Source organism: Sus scrofa, chromosome 1, assembly GCF_054392235.1.
Source record: "Sus scrofa isolate SSC_HxYL_T2T_F1_AM1 chromosome 1, Sscrofa_HxYL_maternal_Yorkshire_Landrace_v2.0, whole genome shotgun sequence".
In the NCBI taxonomy this organism is placed as follows: domain Eukaryota; kingdom Metazoa; phylum Chordata; class Mammalia; order Artiodactyla; family Suidae; genus Sus; species Sus scrofa.
The window spans coordinates 101859528-101878273 of NC_139383.1; the positions used below are offsets into that span (position 1 = coordinate 101859528).

Below are 18746 nucleotides of genomic sequence, written 5' to 3' on the forward strand. Positions count from 1 at the left end.
GGGGGAAGGAACCCACTGGAACTCAGCAGAGACCCAAGCCACTGCAGAAACAAGCAGGATCCTTCACCTACTCTGCCACTGCCAGAACTCCAGGATAAAAATTCTTTCTGTTACAACCTAGAGTTGGGTTTCTAAATCCAAAGCATATTTATTTTCTCCAAAGTCTTGCTTTGTCTGTCACTAGAGAGACTCTGACAATGATTAGAGACTGACATCAATCTGCTTCTTTCCATAGGGTGTGAATACACATGAAAATAAGAGGGACAAACACCTTGGTATGGACTCTCTCTGAAGGGAACTCATGAGCTAAATCCAGATTTTCCCTAATCTTCAATCACAATGCTTCATTCCTTTAGAGTAAACAGACCTGTCATCCCTTCTTTTCCAAAAAATGAAAAAAATCCTTTAATCTCTAGAAATTGTGCTTTTAATTTTAAAGTTATGGCATATCAAGCTCAGGTTCCAAGAGAAAAAAAAACACCTTTGGTATGAATGCATACATGCTTGCATATTTATACATAAAATTTTTATTCTTTAAGAAACAAGGACTGCTCCTCTAGTCCCCAAACACTACACCTCTTTATAGATTGATGTTGTGCCCTATCCCAGAGCTATTTTTTTTCATTTAATAAATTCACAGATATTTCACCCCAGTTCTGCAAAAGGCACTGTGTTTCATCCCAGTATACACACTTTTCTATTTCTGAATATGAAAGGAAACAAAAGCATGTTCCAACAGAAGCCCAGAAGATGCTAAAAAAAAAAAAAAACTCTAATTTTTACAAATAGTTGAGGAAGTCAAACTGTGTTTTTGAAAACCGTATTGATGGGAAATTTCCAAACCCTGAGGAGAACTGAGAAGCAATTCTGCAGGTTCATGACCCCTCAGGGAAACCTCTTTAAATTCCAGTTTGAGGTCAAGCTGGAAACTTTTGCTCCTTTACTTTTTCCTTGAGATCATGTTGAAGATAGTGCTTGAGAAACAGTGGGGGAAATTCTCTTTCTCATCTGCCAGAGTGTTCTTTCTCTCTCTCTTAAATGCGGAAGTAAGCCTGGGAACTCTACTTCATATTTTGGCCAGCTTTTGAATGGACTTTTCTCTGTAGAGAATAGAAGATTGCCATTACCAGAATTTTCAAGGAACAGACATGTGGTGAGATTAATAATTCACATTTTTGCATTTTCAGAGGATTTTAAAATGGGATGTAGTCCTTAAAACATGGATATTGTGATGCAGGCTACCAAGTATAAGGCAAGCTATGCTCTATCACTTACCCTGTGTATACCTAGGACAGTTATATACAAATTTTCACCCTAAAAATGTTCATTTATGATGGGATCCTATGTTAGCAAGGTCAAAGGATTTGGAAAAAAAAAATGAAAGAATACACCTCGAGTTAACCAGACATAACTTGACAAAATTTAAGTGCTCAGCAGCTGTCTGAGTGCAAACATTTTTTTTTTTTATTTTGGTGAGATAGGAGGACCTATTCAATTCTAATGAAATTAGACCTAAGTTCAGTTTTTCATCTTTAAGTCCAAATAACTGAAATACACTAAGTGAAAATTCCTGTCATAGCTATTCAATAGCATTTTATGTGTTCGTTCTTAATATTTTTGCACTTACCATTCACCCTCTAAATCTGTCCTTCATCCTGGTGTTTTAGATAAAAAAAGTGGAATTTTTTTGAGGCGACACAAATAATACCAATATAGAAGCAATGTAATTCAGTTCTGTTTATCATTTAGGGAGTTATTGATATGTAAATGTAGCACTTAATATTTTTTTTCACAAGGAATTGCCTGGGGAAGGACATGAAAAGTAGGAAAGAGTCTTTTGCTCAAGTCACAGATTTTTTTATTTTAAATTGCTCATTTATTTTTTTTTTCTACGTGTACTTGTCATAAATAGCATTTGATTTCTGCTTCTAATTGTTCCAGAATATTTAAATGGCTGAAGTTCTGGACTGGCTTAGTGCTAGTGGTTGTGGTTCATCTCACTCTTAAAATGAGCTAAATTGCTGAGATAACAGATGGAAAGAAGTCTCAGGCATCCATCAGGAGGAACACAAGTAGAAACATACAAAGCTTATTTTTTCCAAATTCCAGAAATAGTGAGAGTAGAAAGATTGAGACATTTCACAGAGAATATTGAGAGGAAAGAAAAGGTCTGAAATCTGAAGAGAACACATCTTTCAACCTGTAAAGGAGAAGAATATGCTTAGCTAGATAGACAAAGAATAATTTTTTTTGGTTTTTTTTTTTTGTCTTTTTGCCTTTTCTAGGGCCGCTCCCTCGGCACATGGAGGTTCCCAGGCAGGGGTCTAATCGGAACTGTAGATACCGGCCTACACCAGCGCCACAGTACCGTCAGATCCTCATCTGTGACCTACAGCACAGCTCAAGGCAACACAATATCCTTAATCCACTGAGCAAAGCTGGGGACCTTACCCGCAATCTCTTTGTTCCAAGTCTGATTCATTAACCACTGTGCTACGATGGGAGCTCCTTTTTTTTTTTTTTTTTTTTGACAAAGAATAAATCTATTATTGCTGAAGTAAATAACAATCGTGGATCAAAAATTCAAGGAAATTAACAGTGAGGGTAATGAGAATGAGGTTTTAATTTACTTAATAGTAAAATATGATCAGGAGCTCCCATCATGGCTCAGGGGTAACCTGACTAGTATCCACGAGGATGTGGGTTCGATCTCTGGCGTTGCTCAGAGGCTTAAGGATCCACGTGTTGTTGTGAGTTGTGAACTGTGGTGTAGGTGTAGGTTGCAAACACAGCTTGGATCCCATGTTGCTATGGCATAGCCCAGCAGATGCAGCTGCAATTCAACCCCTAGCCTGGGAAATTCCATATGCCACAGGTGTGGCCCTAAAATGGAAAGAAAGAAAGAAAGAAAGAAAGAAAGAAAGAAAGAAACAAACAAAGAAACAAAGAAAGAAACAAAGAAAGAAACAAAGAAAGAAACAAAGAAAGAAAGACAGGAAAGACCATGGAAAACTTCTATGAGAAATATAAACAGAATAAAATATTTCCTCTAGGAGTATATGCAATGAAAAGTGATATTAGAGTGAATACATAGGAAAGGGAGGGCTGGGCCCCTGGTTTGGCTATTTGTGGATGGTTTACAGCCGATACTTTTAATTTAAGATTCTATGTCATGTTAGCATGCTGGTTCCATCTAGGCAAATTAGTTACACTGGCTAGATAATAAAATTTTCTTAAAACTTCATCTTTTTTTCAACAAATATGCAGGTGATGCATAATATGGTGTTCTGGGTAATAAAGTTGATTTGTAATGTTAGATTTTCTTGTATATATATATATATATATATCAAAATATATATTGAAAATAAAAAGTCTCTACCATTTTCACATATTCCTTTCTTGATTTTAAAATTATATTAAAATGTCTGTATAAATGAGTGAGGTTGTTACCATATTTTTTGTGTTTTTCTCATTTAACATGTTGTAAAAATTCTTCACTTCTATGTCCTTATATTTTAATTAGTGTTTATGCCTAACACACTTTGCTATTAATTAATGTATTAATTAATGTATTATTAATGATATTAATGTATTATTATTCAACAATTAATATTTCTGAATTTTTGCTAAAATATACGACACAGCATCATCTACTATAAAATTTATACCACCTCATTATACCTACAGAATAATTTTTAAGATTGGAATTACTAGTATAAAGAATACAACCATATTTAGGATTTTGGAAATATTTGATAAAACATTTCCCAATAAGATTACATGAATGAAGCCGTTTCATTGTAATTTAGAATTTAGAATGAAAAAAAACATGATTTAGCAACATTTTACTCTTTTGATAGATTCAATTCTCCAGTTCACCTTGTGTGTACAGACACTATTTAAAAATAATGCTTATATCAATATTTCACATCTTTCTCTTGAATTATACATTACAGAGTATGTTCATAAATACTGCCTTATTTGACTCTGAGGCCAGCAGTTTGAACAAGTGTTTCTCTATCTGCTTCATGGGAGAGAACTCCAAGGATTGAGTTTTATTCAATAACACAAGGTTATGAATCTGTAATAGCTAGATTTTTATATACAATTATTATATAATGTTAATTAACTTCTATTTTGGAATAATTTTATATTAATAAAAAAGTTCTCAGAGTTCCCATCATGGCGCAGTGGAAGCGAATCTGACAAGGAACCATAAGGTTGTGGGTTCAATCCCTGGCTTTGCTCAGTGGGTTAAGGATCTTGTGTTGCCATGATGTTGTGGTGTAGGTCACAGATGCGGATGGGATCTGGCGTTACTGTGGCTGTGGTGTAGGCCAGCAGCTGTAGCTCAGATTCAACCCCTAGCCTAGGAATATCCATATGCTGCAAATGGGGCCCTAAAAAAGACAAAAAAAAAACAAAAAAAAACAAAAACAAACAAACAAAATTCCCAAGATATTACAGAGTTCCTGTCTACTGCTCAGTTATTTTTCCCTAATAATTATTATATAACTTTTCCAGGAGTATATTTGTCAGTATTGTGAAGTGAACCTTGATATATAGCTCCTAAAAAAACACCAGATTTTTTTCACATTTCACGAATTTCCCCACTATTGTTTCTTTTCTTTTCTGGGATTAAAACCAGGACAAAAAAATGCATTAGGACCATTAGCTTCTAAGTGATTTCAAATCATAAACCTTGTGATCACAAGCTCCAAAGAACTATAGTCTCCATTGCTGAAGTTTTAATGATAATTTGGAAATTTCTTTTATCTTAAAAAAGAGAGGACCGATTTGTTTATATTTAATGAGTATTTTTACTTTAAAATGGTATTTCTATTAGAAACTCCCCAGATCAGGAAGTTAGAGAGCCTAAGAATTATTTAATTGTTAGATTAACATAGAACCTTATTCTTTCTCTCCACCCTTTGCCCTATTTTTTTTTTCTATTGTACAGAATGGGGACCAAGTTACACATACATGTATATATACTTTTTCCTCCCATTGTTGTGTTGTAAGTATCTAAACATAGTTCTCAATGCTACACAGCAGGATCTCATTGTAAATCCATTCCAAGATCAATAGTTTGCATCCATTTGCTCTATTTGATCTTACTTGTACAATGAGGGTAACTGAAGAAGAGATAGACACAAGAGGGTCTGAGGGCCACAGTAGTTTATCCAGGGTTTATTAAAGACATTTAAAAGTGTTCCACATTTAAACAATAGCTTATCGTCTCTGTGACCAATAAAATATTTTATATTTGTGAATATCTAAAAGGATGAGTGAAGATATTTATCAGATTTGATCATGGTAAAGCAGAAATTAGAAGTAAAACATCGCCATTTCTGCTGTGTGTCAGAGGCTCTGAAAGCGTACTTTTACTGTTTCTCATAATTTTTTCCAGTGCATCCAAGTGCATAAATGGTTTTATGAGTATTACCTCATCTGATTCTCACAAGAGTAAATAAAAAGTCAAATATTAGAACACATACTTGTATATTTAGGTTTACTAACATTTCAATTATTTTTTTGTTAGCTGTCAGTGTCATTCAACTTTTTTTTTTTTTTCCTGGCTGTGCTCACAATATGCGGAAGTTCCTGGGCCAGGGATTGAAACCACACTGCAGTTGCAGCTGAGCCATAGAAGCGACTTTCCTCAATCATTAACCTGCATTACCAGGGAAGTCCCAGAATACACTTTTGCTTACAGGAAGCCTAATTATTCCCAGAATACACTTTGCTTACAGGAAGCCTAATTATTCCCATCATGGCTCAGCGGTAACAAACTCAACTAGCATCCATGATTCCTGGCCTTGCTCAGTGGGTTAGGGATCTGGCATTGCCATGAGCTAAGGTGTAGGTCACAGAAATGGCTCCCACCTCACATAAGCCAGCAACTACAGCTCTGATTCAACCTCTAGCTTGGGAATTTTCATGTGCAGCACTAAAAAGACAAAAAAAAAACATAGATTCTACATATATGTACACACACAAACATACATGCCCTTTGGATGATAATTTTTTCTTATATATACAGATGTGGACACAATTATTCTTCAAAGTTTGCTATGCAAATGAAATCCAAAGTTGGAGTAATGATCTGGATGGCCCATGGAATAGCTTTCTGTGTGGGTAAGGTGTCTGGTTTTGTAAGTGAGAGAAGAGTGACTAAAATTGGTAAGGGCATTTTATCATAAGGCACATTTTGACGTTTTCCAATTTGATACTCATTATAATCCTTAAGAGTAGGGAGGCTGTATATGAACATCCCTGTATTACAATAAATCATAAATTTGACACAGATACACATTGGTGAGTAGTACTTGATCTGACTTGGTCATGTTGTGTAAATAATTTTCAAATAATTAATAAAGCATTAAGACTCTGGCTGTATTCAACGTATTATTTTTCTTCCTGACCTGTGAGATAGTTGCCCATTTTTATCTGCAAGTAGTCGGGCCATTACCTTTGATCCTATATCATCAGCTCTGTGTCCTTTATCAAAAGGAATCATTCAAATAGGAACAAAGGAATCAGAAGGTTTTAACCTCTACAGTGAATGGAGACTCTAGAAAGGTCATCCCTGCTCTCATGTTCTTGCTAGAAAAGAAAAATGTTAACTTCTTTCCCCATAGAATCAGTGGGAAGGACTTGGGATTTGGGCTCACGTGTTCTGGGTTAAAATTCCAGACTCAGCACCTGTTATTTGTTTGATTTTATCTCTTTAGGCATGAATTTCCTACCAATAAAATAGGGTAATATGATCTAATATGGATTGTTTCCAATTCAGGAGGCTCTGAGAAGTTGCTTCCTTGCATTATGTCTTAGTCATCATAATAATACTCATTAGAAGGTGATATTATTTAGTATAGACTTAGGTTCTTATTGTTTAATGAAGAGAATAGCCAACTCAACACATGTATACTAGTTATGCATTAGTCTAAAGCAGGGCATATTCTGACTGATCTCTTTCTTTTATAAAGAATGAATTAATCTAAAAGTCTCAGTTCATTTCAGTCTTTTAAAGAAATAACTGGGGGAATTGCCATGATATCCAAGCACCTCTTAAATTGGGTATCATGTCTTCTCCTTGTAGATAAGGAAGTTACCTGGTCAGGGGTGGCATGCAAGTCATCTTTGCTCCCTTTCCACGCACATGGAGAGTGTGATCAATAAACTACCACCCTTCTTGCTCAGAACTTGGATGTGGCTTCAGAATTCATCTCACAGTTCAACCCAGGAAACCATTACTAAGTGATTAGAGTTTGAAACTGAGATGAAAAATCTTTCTCATCCCTACCACACATCCCTATCCTTCCCCTTCACTGAAGTTTGGGCTTAGAGTATTTAAGAATCTATCTATAGCTCAATTCTTCCTAATATCCTACGACCACCCTAAAAAAACGTTTCTAATTTCGTTTTCTCCATGAGCAGAGAAGCTCAAGCATGCAAGATAAATTTTTTTTTTAATTTTCCTACTGTACAGCAAGGGATCTAGTTATCCTTACATGTATACATTACAATTACATTTTTTCCCCACCCTTTGTTCTGTTGCAACATGAGTATCTAGACAAAGTTCTCAATGCTACTCAGCAGGATCTCCTTGTAAATCTATTCTAAGTTGTGTCTGATAAGCCCAAGCTCCCAATTTCCCTAACACTCTCTCCCCCACCCATCAGGCAGCCACAAGTCTTTTCTCCAAGATAATTTTTTATGTGAATGCACCAACTTGATGACTATGATAATATTACAAACTTGGCTGAGACAGATTTTTTTTCACATAATTGTAAATTCTACCTGCTCATCCTGGCAGCTTTCCCCTTTTAATTGGAAAATATGCAGAAGCAAAGCTTCATAACTGAGTTTTTCCTCCTGGGGCTTTCACAGAATCCAAGTGTTCAGAAGACAGTATTTCTCGTATTTTTCTTTATTTACATTGCAACTGTCATGGGCAACTTTCTGATTGTGGTGACCATGAGTAGCAGCCCAGCTCTCCCGGGCTCCCCCATGTATTTCTTTTTGGCTTTTCTGTCCTTCTTGGATGCATGTTTCTCCTCCGGTATTGCCCCAAAGATGATCGTAGACTCTCTCTATGAGAGGAGAACCATCCCCTTTGAAGGCTGCCTGACCCAGGTCTTTGCCGAACATTTCTTTGCTGGATTGGAGGTGATTGTCCTCACTGCCATGGCCTATGACCGCTATGTGGCCATCTGCAAACCCTTGCACTACTCATCTGTCATGAATTGGAGGCTCTGTGGCATTCTAATCGGTGTGGCCTGGGCAGGGGGCTTCCTGCATTCCACGATACAAAGTCACTTCACTGTCCAGCTGCCCTTCTGTGGCCCCAATGTCATTCACCATTTCATGTGTGACTTGTACCCATTACTGGAGCTTGCCTGCACTGACAGCCATTTCTTTGGGCTTTTGGTGACCACCAACATTGGATTAATCTGCATCCTAATCTTCTCCTTGTTGCTTGCCTCCTATGGGGTCATCTTACTGTCTCTGAGAATCCATAGTACTGAGGGGCAGCAGAAAGCCTTCTCCACCTGTGGCACTCACATTGCTGCTGTGGTTTCATTCTTTGTCCCATGCATATTTTTGTATGCACGACCTCCCTCTGCTTTCCCCTTTAACAAGATGGTAGCCATACTTTACACCTTCCTGACTCCTTTGCTCAATCCTTTGATTTACACTTTCAGGAACAAGGAAGTGAAAAGGGTTATGAAGAAAGTGTGGCACGAATAATGGTGGTTTCTAATGAGACATAAAACAATAAAGTTTGAGAAAAAAGTTGAATTTTCATGTTAGACAAAAACTTTATGTAGATGGGCCTTGTTGGGCAGGTGGTAAAGTAAGGTAGTATAAAAAGCATTAAAAAAAGGGTCAGGAAATTATGTTTCACCTTTAGATTAGTTATGAACTCTGACTTGACAACTCAGTATCCTCATACGGAAACTAAAAGGATTGAATTTTATGCTCATTAGGAATCTAAAAGTCAAAAAACGAATGAACAGACATTAACTATCAGACCTCTTTCCACTCATTTGATGCTTTGGAAAACCTCTGTGGAGGGAAGATACAACTATCTTAGATATTATAAGTGGAAACAGTTTTAACGTTAAAAATTATATTTAGAATGTGATTTCAGCAACAGATGGAAAAAAATCATGATTCAGGAATGGAAGGGCTTAGAATATTCACAGAAGCTCCCCTGTACCTTGTATCACATGGCTACATATTTTAAATCAGCAATTCATACCTTAGATTTCATAAACCCTCTCCCTATCTACACTTTATTTTTAGAGAGACCTCCCCACTTGCTGATATACTGTATAATTTGTTTACTTATTATTATTGGTTTTGTCCGCCTTCTCTCAGAATGCAAGAGAGGATGTGGGATGCTATTTTTTCTTTTGTTTATTGATGTGGTGTTAATGTCCAGAACAGCCTGGTGTAGGAGCTCAGTAAAGATCTGCTGAATAAATGAATATCCAAAATTAAACACTATCTTTAACAATAACACAGCAATATTTCAATTTTGGCAAAGTAGTAAAATTATTGCTGATAGTAGTCCTTTGATTCTGATGACACCTCTAAGTCATGCATTGGTATAACACAGACCAGAATATTTAAAGTACTTTCTGTATTCTAGTTAACTTCCCTCCCAAAACTCTAAATATAATACACAAATTCAAATAGAAAATGAAACCATTTTTTCTCTATACACTTTTTTCTCATTTTTTTTTTTTTTGTCTTTTTAGGACCATACCCAAGGCATATGGAGGTTCCCAGGCTAGGGGTCTAATCGGAGCTACAGCTGCCACCCTATGCCACAGCCACAGCAGCACCATATCCGAGCTGCATCTGCAAACTACACCTCAGCTCACCAGCAATGCCAGATCCCTAACCCACTGAGCAAGGCTAGGGATCAAACCCACAACCTCATGGTTCCTAATTGGATTTGTATCTGATGTACCACAATGGGAACTCCTCTTTTTCTCATTCTTTATTTTTGAATTTTCCTCCACTCCCTATAAAATTAAATATCACTTTCAGTGATCTGACTTTTATTCTGAAAGTATTTCTGATTCCAATAAAATTTCTATGACCACAAACTTGAATTTTATAGTGTGTTTAATCTGGCTAGAGTATCTGTATCATTCACTGAGTGTCTTGCCTTAGTAAGATACAACTTTAATTGAACAGAGTTTAAACTAGAGTCCAAGTTCATCCTAAGACTGAATGTGAGACAGTGATAAACTCAGAAATGATAGAATCCTCAGTGGTCCTCTACCCCTACTTCCACAGTTTCCATGATGGAATGACCATTGTCAACTGCCTTCAGTAAGACCTTGACCTTGTTATAACAAAACTAGGATTCCAGTTAGGTAATCCAATATTTCATTTTAATATTAATTTTAATAAACTCAGAGTTAGGAGACCCAGACATGGAAGGAACTTCAAGAGATCATTGACTCACCTTTTGCCTTTGTCCAATTCAATGATCTCCTTTGAAATTGCTCTTTGCAATTTTCCTTCCCAAAAGAACTTAAAGAGCTTACATAATCCTTCAAAGGCAGGGTGTTAATTTAGGGCTCTGTGACTGGGAAGTTTGATGCAGTTTAACTCTTTCATTGCTATTCTTGTTTTCTAGGTTAGGAAGTCTTATGACGTTACTATGAATGTCATACTAAAGAGATTTAGATTCATAATAGTAGTTAAGAGGTTTGGGGTCTAGACTCAGTTCTGTTTTTTGTATTTTTGGTTTTTGTTTTGTCTTTTTTCTTTTTTTTAGGGCTGCACCCATGGCATATGGTGGTTCCTAGGCTAGGCTAGGCTAGGCTAGGCTAGGGGTTGAATTAGGCTACAGCTTCTGGCCCATGCCTAATCCACATCAATGCCAGATCTGTGCCGCATCTATGACTTACACCACAGCTCATAGCAATGCTGGATCCTTAACACACTGAGCGAGGCCAGGATCAAACCCACAACCTCATGGTTCCTGGATGGATTCATTTCTGCTGTGCCACAATGGGAACTCCATAGACTCATTTCTGTTTTTAACTAGCCAAGCAAACTTAGTGAGTTATTTCACTTTCTCTGTCTCTGTCAATGGAAGATTGAAAAAAAAAAAAGGCATAAATATGTCTTCTGTACTTTCTCTGAGACAGGGATGCTTTCTTTTCATATGTTATATAGCTTAATATTTTGGGGAAGGTTTAAAAGGTAAGTCTTTATATCCCCATTTAATTGATGGGGGAACTAAGGCTCAAAGATTTTAAATGACACACAAAAAAACCTTCCTCAGAGCCTTCCATTTCACATGTAATAAAAAAAAACAGGTGTTGGGGTATGATTTTTCTCTATAAATTTTCTCAGAGATGCTTGGGCTTGCTGGTGGCCACTAGACCCTCAGCAAAAGTGGTAAGTGTGGTGCAAACTTTTCATGGCATGCTCCCAATGCAATTTCTCTCTTGCCCTCTCTCCTTTCATCTCTGCCTTGGACCTATCACTTCACCCTCACTGAAGGTACTTAGCAAGAAATGTCATACCTTGCAAGAAACTCTTAGACCAGAGTGTGGTCGTAAGATGTACTCCCAGATAGAAAAGTACTTTTGTAATTCAATCTATCACTTCTTTAATAGCTTGTAACCATTCAAAACCTTTCCTTTAAGTGGAAGGACATATATATTTGAAAAGATAGAGTTCCCACTGTGGCATGGTGGGTTAAGAATCCAGTTGCAGTGGGTCTGGTGACTGAAGAGGCATAGTTTTTTAAAGGATCCAACTTTGCCATAGCTGTGGCATAGGTCACAGCTGCAGCTTAGATTCAACCCCTGGTCAACTTCCATATGACTCAGGTGTGGCCATGAAAGAAAGAAGGAAGGAAGGGAGAAAGGGAAAGAAAGAAAGGATGGAAGGAAGGAAGGATGGAAGGAAGGAAGGAAGAAGACAGGTATTAAATAATTCCTTTCATTTTCCTTCTTTCCTGTCTTCCTGTCTACATTTACTAAAAACTGAATATTAATAATACTAAACTAAATATATATTTAATTACTACTTGACATTTAACAAAGAGAAAATAGGAAAATCAAGATGTTGAGAAACTGTATAAATTCATATAGTAGAAAAGTGGTGAGGCCAGGACTTGTTTACTATTTATATTTCATTAACTGGCTTCAAAGACTCCCAGGCCTCCAGAAGAGATGGGCTTAAGGAAATCTTACAGAGAAGGGAACAGTTTTTTCACACCAAGTCACGTGAGTTGAAATTTAACTAAATGGCCCCAAGATTTGTTTTGCCCTTGGACTGTTTGAGCACGATAGCTCATGGCCTATCTTTTGGGATTGGTTTGGGAGAACTAGTTATCTGGAAACGCCTTAGGCTGAGGGCCAACCTTAGTCCTTTGCAACCTTTTGTGGAAATTACTATAAATATCCAATGCAGTAAAAAGAAAACACTTACCTCATGATTTCCCATAAGAGGTACTGTAGGAAGAGAGGTAGCTTCAGAGGCATTTCTGTCTTAGAATGCAGAAGTGATTTTCTTCATCATGTTTCCAAGCACTGAATTAAGAAATATGCTCCAGTTATGCTCCAAATACCCTCCTCTCTGCTCCTATACAGACCTCATTGTTCTGTCTAATTCAGTACTTCTGGGGAGGAACTGTGAGTAGTAGGGCCACATGCATAGTTCCTTTTCCCCATAAAACCTGACCTTCTATAACCACTTGTGGTAGAAATCACTGATCAATCTCAATGAAGTATATCTGGTGTGTTTTATTCAGGCTTCATTCATATAATTCACCTTCTAAGTAAAGGGAAGGTGAAGATAGGAAAAAATCTACTCTATTGGAAGTCATCTATTTGGTCATAAGAGGTAAGTGTTTCAGTTTGTCTGAAATGTGTTCTTCTAATTGCCTCTTCAAGATTGATCCTGCTTCTTCTAGCAATCTTAGAGCTCCGGGTGAGTATATCCACCAGTGAAGACTTAAGCCTTCCCTGAGCTATCTCTCAAATCCATCGCTGCACACAAAGGATGCAATACATGGCTCCGAGGCCAGCTTGCCAGAAGTTTTTATCTTGGGGATGCCCTCCTTTGAAGTTTTAGGTCAGTGGTAATGTTTCTGGGACAGAGTATAAAAAAGGCTGCACCTTCTACACACCTGGGTTTTCAAGACCCTTCACCACCCTTGACCTATGGCCCCCTCTCACAGTCCCTCCCACGTTTAGGGGGCAAGTGTTGGTGTGGTGGGTCAGGGAGAAAGAAGCTGAACTCTGTGAGAAAATCTTGGGTAAAACTACCCTCTAACATTTTTTGTTTACCTTCCTGGATCCTGTCCTGGACTCCTTCCCTGGTATCTATTCACTTTCACTCTCTCCTGCTCTGACTTCATTTCATCTCTGCTTCTTTCCTCCTCTTCACTATTATTCATTTAGGCATTTGTTTTTCTGCTTTGCCATTAATCTCAACATGCAGTTTAAGTAACTTGACTTTGGAGTCGGGATTGAAATTTAAGGTATCAATTGTCATCCTTCTAGGATTGTTCAGGTTTTCTCTTTTCTGAGATACAGTCTACCTGGTAATTTGGATGTGGTGTTTCATATGACAAGGAGAGTGAATGCTGGAGGGAGAAGCTATCTAGTCGAATCCTTCTCTAGTTCTAACCTGGCTGTCTTACGTAAAACTTTTCTGTATCACAGGTCAAACCTTGTACCTAGAAAAGAACAGAACTGTACCTAGAAAAGAACAAAGCAAATAGCCACATATACCTTGTCAAAAAAACAATGTGTGGGTCAAGTGAAGTAACATAAGTGAACACTTGTTTGAATAAGATTATCATACAAGAATAATATTTTTCCTATATATATAAACTCACATAGTAATAGGGGTAGATACAGATGTCTAGATGTATATCTGGGGAGAAAATTGGAAGACTTTTGTTACCCGTATATTTGAATTGGTTAAAATTTCATCAGGTGAAAGCAAAACTTTAGGGTCAAGGAAGGGAAAATATCTTCCTCAACTACCGTGATGTCCTCCTAAATCAAAGAGGTAAAGAAATAATCAGATAGAGTATGAATAATTAGAAATAATGGCTGAATTCCATGATAAAATTCTGAGGTGGTGTTGATCTGACCTCAGGCACACATCTTGTCAAGTGTTGCTTTTCTGTCTTTGTATCTCCAAATCTTCTCTTTGCTTGTTTAAAATAAAACAAAATAGAATTACGTGATTCTGGATTTCATGGTTGTCCATTACCTGTGCATAAATTTACCTCTTAAATTTGTTTTTTTTTTTGCTTTTTAGGGCCGTACCCTTGGCATATGGTGGTTCCCAGGCTAGGGGTCAAATCAGAGCTACAGCTGCTGCCCTGTGCCACAGCCACAGCAACACAGAATCCAAGCTGCATCTGTGACCTACAACACAGCTCACAGCAATGCTGGATCCTTGACCCATTGAGTGAGGCCAGAGATCGAGCCCACATCTTCAAGGATACTAGTTGGATTCGTTGTCCCTGTGCCACAATGGGAACTCCCTCTTACAGCTTTTTTATTTAACAAGAGTGTAGTTTAGATTTTTATGAAGAGGATATCTATTTTATCTGAAGAAATGCATGCTCTTTCCCTTCAAAAAGTATTTAATCACTTTTCTCACCAAATCGCTCCTCTTGTCCCCAAAATCTCCTTCCATTCTGCCTTTATTCATTATTGGAAACCTAATGTATTAAAGTTAAGTGATCATTAGTTTCTTTTTTATAGTCACTAGAAATAATTGGAACTGCCAAGCAGAACTTGTAGTGATTATAATATTTCTAATGTCTCACACTGAACTAATATGATTTTAGTTCAACTGCAAGGAAGTAACTTTATCAGAGGTAAATGGACAATTTGACTTACTCATACTGAAATATTTATTCTACTTAAGGAAACTCAGTATAAGCTTATTGAATACTTGAGTTTTAGGAAAACCTTGTTGGAAATTTCTGTTTAACACATTTAAATCCATAAGTCCACTTCTTTCTCATGTTTAACTTCACTGTCCAAACGATTTATTCTCTAGGGATTCTTCAACTATTGGAATCAAAATTAATTTGGTATTATCACATAGACTTGTGTGTAATTTTTATATAATTAATGATCTTACCTAGATATATGTTATCCCCCCAAATTGGTTTTAAAGAAGCTGAGGGCATCTTTCCATGCCCTATCAGTTGACTCCAGACATAACTAAGTTCTTAGTACACGTATGATGACAGAGTTGATGGTGTTATTGATTGATTACTAATTGATTGGTGACTAATCAGATTAGGAAATGTATCTCACAACTCGTTAAAATAAATTCTACGTCATTTGACATTAAATTTAAAAGGCATAGAAATACTATAAGATAATAAATATGATATCTCCCAGAGGTTCCTTCCTGGTCTAGTGGTTAAGGATTAGGATGTTGTCACAGCAGCGACTTGGATTTGATCCCTGTTTGGAAACTTCTTAATATCATGAGCATGGCAAAAAAAAAAAATATATATATATATACACATATGTATGTGTGTCTATATATGTATGTATATATGTATGTGTATATATATATGTGTGTATATATATACATATATATACACACACACACACACACACACACACACACATATATATATACCAAATTTAAATAGTAATCTACAATCTAAAATGAAAACTGGAGTGAAAATTCATAGTTTTATTTTTTTTTATCTTTTGTATTTTGTCCTTTTAGGGCCGCATCCATGGCTTATGATGGTGCCCAGGCCAGGAGTCGAATCGGAGCTATATCCGCTGGCCTACACCACAGCCACAGCAATGCAGGATCCCAGCCACATTTGCAAACTACATCACAGCTCACAGCAATGCCAGAGCCCTAACCCTGAGCAAGGCCAGAAATCAAACCTGCAACCTCATGGTTCCTAGTCGTATTCGTTTCCACTGAGCCATGGCAGGAACTCTCCAAAAGTGATAGGTTTTATTGTATAAAATTGAAAAGAACAAAAAACGTGCTCAGAACTTAAAGATGTCAAACTTTTTACTGACAAGAGATATACATAATTCAAAATAGATGAAATATAAGAAATCAAAATAACAAAAATGTTCTATTACCAATCAAAAAGCATATAACCTAAGTTTAATTCTGTTAATTAAGTAAATAAAATTCTCCGTTAGATTTTTATTTGTAATTTGTGCCATATTGCTATAGTTTTAGAAACAATGGAAAATTATTCAATTTGCACATAAAATAAATATTTAGATATTTTATAAATAGTTTTCATACAGAATGTGTAAGGAAATGATATTTACCTCTAGGCTATGGGATCAGTTAATTATGAATTTTTGAAGGGTACTTTTCTCATCTATAGTCTACTTCAAACTGCAGACATTTTAGTATGTGAATATACTCATTCTATAATTATTTTTCCCAATAAATATTGAAACAAACAATCTGGAGGGTTATTTGAGAATAGTTGTCAATAATTATGAAAAGGTCAATATTTATGTTAGTAATTCCCTGGACATACATTTTAATGAAATTACTAAAATAAGCAAATGGCTGTTATTGAAAGTATGTTTATTAAGACAAATATCTGAAAAAAACTTAAATGAAAATGAATGGTAGAATTTCTGTTATGATATTTTTCTATGTTAATTTATAATTGTTAAATAGATACATTATGCAGTCAAATGCTCTACCACTGAGCTATACCCACTAAATAGATACATTATGTATATAATTAACTACATGGAAAAGGCTTTTAAAAATTAAAAAGGAAAATAAGAAACTGTAATTATAGAGGATGACTGAAATTATATGAATTATAATTCAATGTATTATATATGCAAAGAATGAAGTAGAACAGTGAGAAGTATTTGTATGTTGAAAATCTGAAATACCTTTTTAAAATTATGTTTTAGAAAGATGAAATTTGGAAGAAGGTAAACCTCTGAATGATGGTGGTAGGAGAATCAGATATAAGAGAGAACATTACACAGGTTATCCAAATATAAGAAGTGTCACAACAGGTCAGATCCAAAGGATGTGAAACTTAATACCATGCTTCCAACATAAGCTATGGATTATTTCAAATATATAGCAAATTTCCTCAATTTTTCTAACTTCAATGATTTACTAAAATATATCATACGCTTTAACTGGCAATGAAGGTAAAATTACAGCTGTAATGAGCCTAAATATGGAAAATAAATTTTTCAAAGCATAATCTAATCAAGATACTGAAGAGGTAAGGAATATTGGGTGCAAACTGAAGTCCAAATTAAGAAATGTGCCTGCAAAGTATTATTTCTAAATATATATGGGGATATCATTTGTCAATAACTGAGATGCATAAATATTACATATGCATTTATATCATATATATATACACTTAATAAAGTATCTATTAGAATCTCTAATCATCATATGAAGAAAAATCTTCAAGGCATTAAAGTTACTTGCTCAAGATCATAAAGCACAGTCACTAGTTCTCGGACCTTGGTCCGGAGCACAATCACTTGAGGGCTTCCCATCTCCCCCCAAAATTTTTGTCCCCGTAGGAATACCTTGAAAGGATGCCTATGGTTAAAGATAAATGTCACTGTTTTTTAAAAAAGTCTTCCAAATGAATGTAATACATGAAAAAAAAAATGAGTAACACTGAGTTATACTTGTTCATGGAGTTAGAAATTTAAAAGTTGTAATTCCAAGCCCAAATACACTGCCACTGCCAAGTCACAATTGCCCCATTTTTCTTTACAGATGAACCACTTAGCTGTATCTGTTCTACATTCACCATAACCATGCAGATGAACAGCAGTGTGAATGAGTTCATTCTGTCTGGATTGACACAGGATGTACTAATGGGGAAAGTAATATTTGTGATCTTCTTGTTTCTATACCTCATGACTCTCTTGGCAAACTTCCTTATTGTGATGACCATAAAATATAGCCAGACACTTGGGAGCCCCATGTACTTCTTCCTTTTTTATTTATCCTTTGCTGATGCCTGTTTTTCAACAACCACTGCTCCTAGGTTGATAGCAGATTCCATATCTGAAAAGAAAGTCATCTCCTACAATGAATGCATGACCCAGATCTTTGCAGTTCACTTCTTTGGGTGCATGGAGCCCTTGGTGCTGATCCTTATGTCCTTTGATCGCTATGTGGCCATTTGTAAGCCCCTGAGGTACACGACCATCATGAGCCAACGTGTCTGTGATATGTTGGTGAATCTGGCCTGGGTGGCGTCTTACATCCATTCTTCAGCACAGATTGTCTTGGCTTTGAGATTACCCTTCTGTGGCCCCAATGATATCGATCACTATTTCTGTGATATGCAACCTTTGTTGAAACTTTCCTGCATAGATACTTCTGTCATCAACCTACTCAGTGTGTTTAACAGTGGGGCCATATGCATGGTGAGTTTCATAATGCTGCTTATCTCCTATGCTTTGGTTTTACATTCTCTGAGGAATCAGAGTGCAGAAGGAAGAACGAAAGCCCTTTCCACCTGCACCTCCCACATTATTGTTATCATTTTATTCTTTGTACCATGTATGTTCACATATACTCGCCCTTTAACTGTATTTCCAGTGGATAAGTTAGTGGCTGTGTTTTACACTATTGCGACACCTTTGCTCAACCCTCTGATTTACACTCTGAGGAATGCAGAAGTCAAAAATGCCATGAGAAAGTTATGGTGCAACAAACTCTGA

At 36.4% G+C, this 18746-nt stretch overlaps 1 protein-coding gene and 1 pseudogene across 1 annotated transcript; both read left to right on the top strand.

Annotated features, from left to right (window-relative positions):
• Positions 1 to 7842: 7842 nt before the first annotated feature.
• LOC110258738 (olfactory receptor 4C15-like) lies at positions 7843 to 8777 on the top strand (annotated as a pseudogene).
• Positions 8778 to 17831: 9054 nt separating this feature from the next.
• Positions 17832 to 18746, top strand: LOC110258736 (olfactory receptor 4C11-like). Its single transcript, XM_021082005.2, has one exon. It carries the CDS (start codon positions 17832 to 17834, stop codon positions 18744 to 18746), a length of 915 nt encoding a protein of 304 aa, XP_020937664.2.

Coding starts and splice junctions, on each gene's coding strand:
- LOC110258736 (XM_021082005.2), top strand. CDS start 17,832: ATGCAGATGAACAGCAGTGTGAATGAGTTCATTCTGTCTGGATTGACA.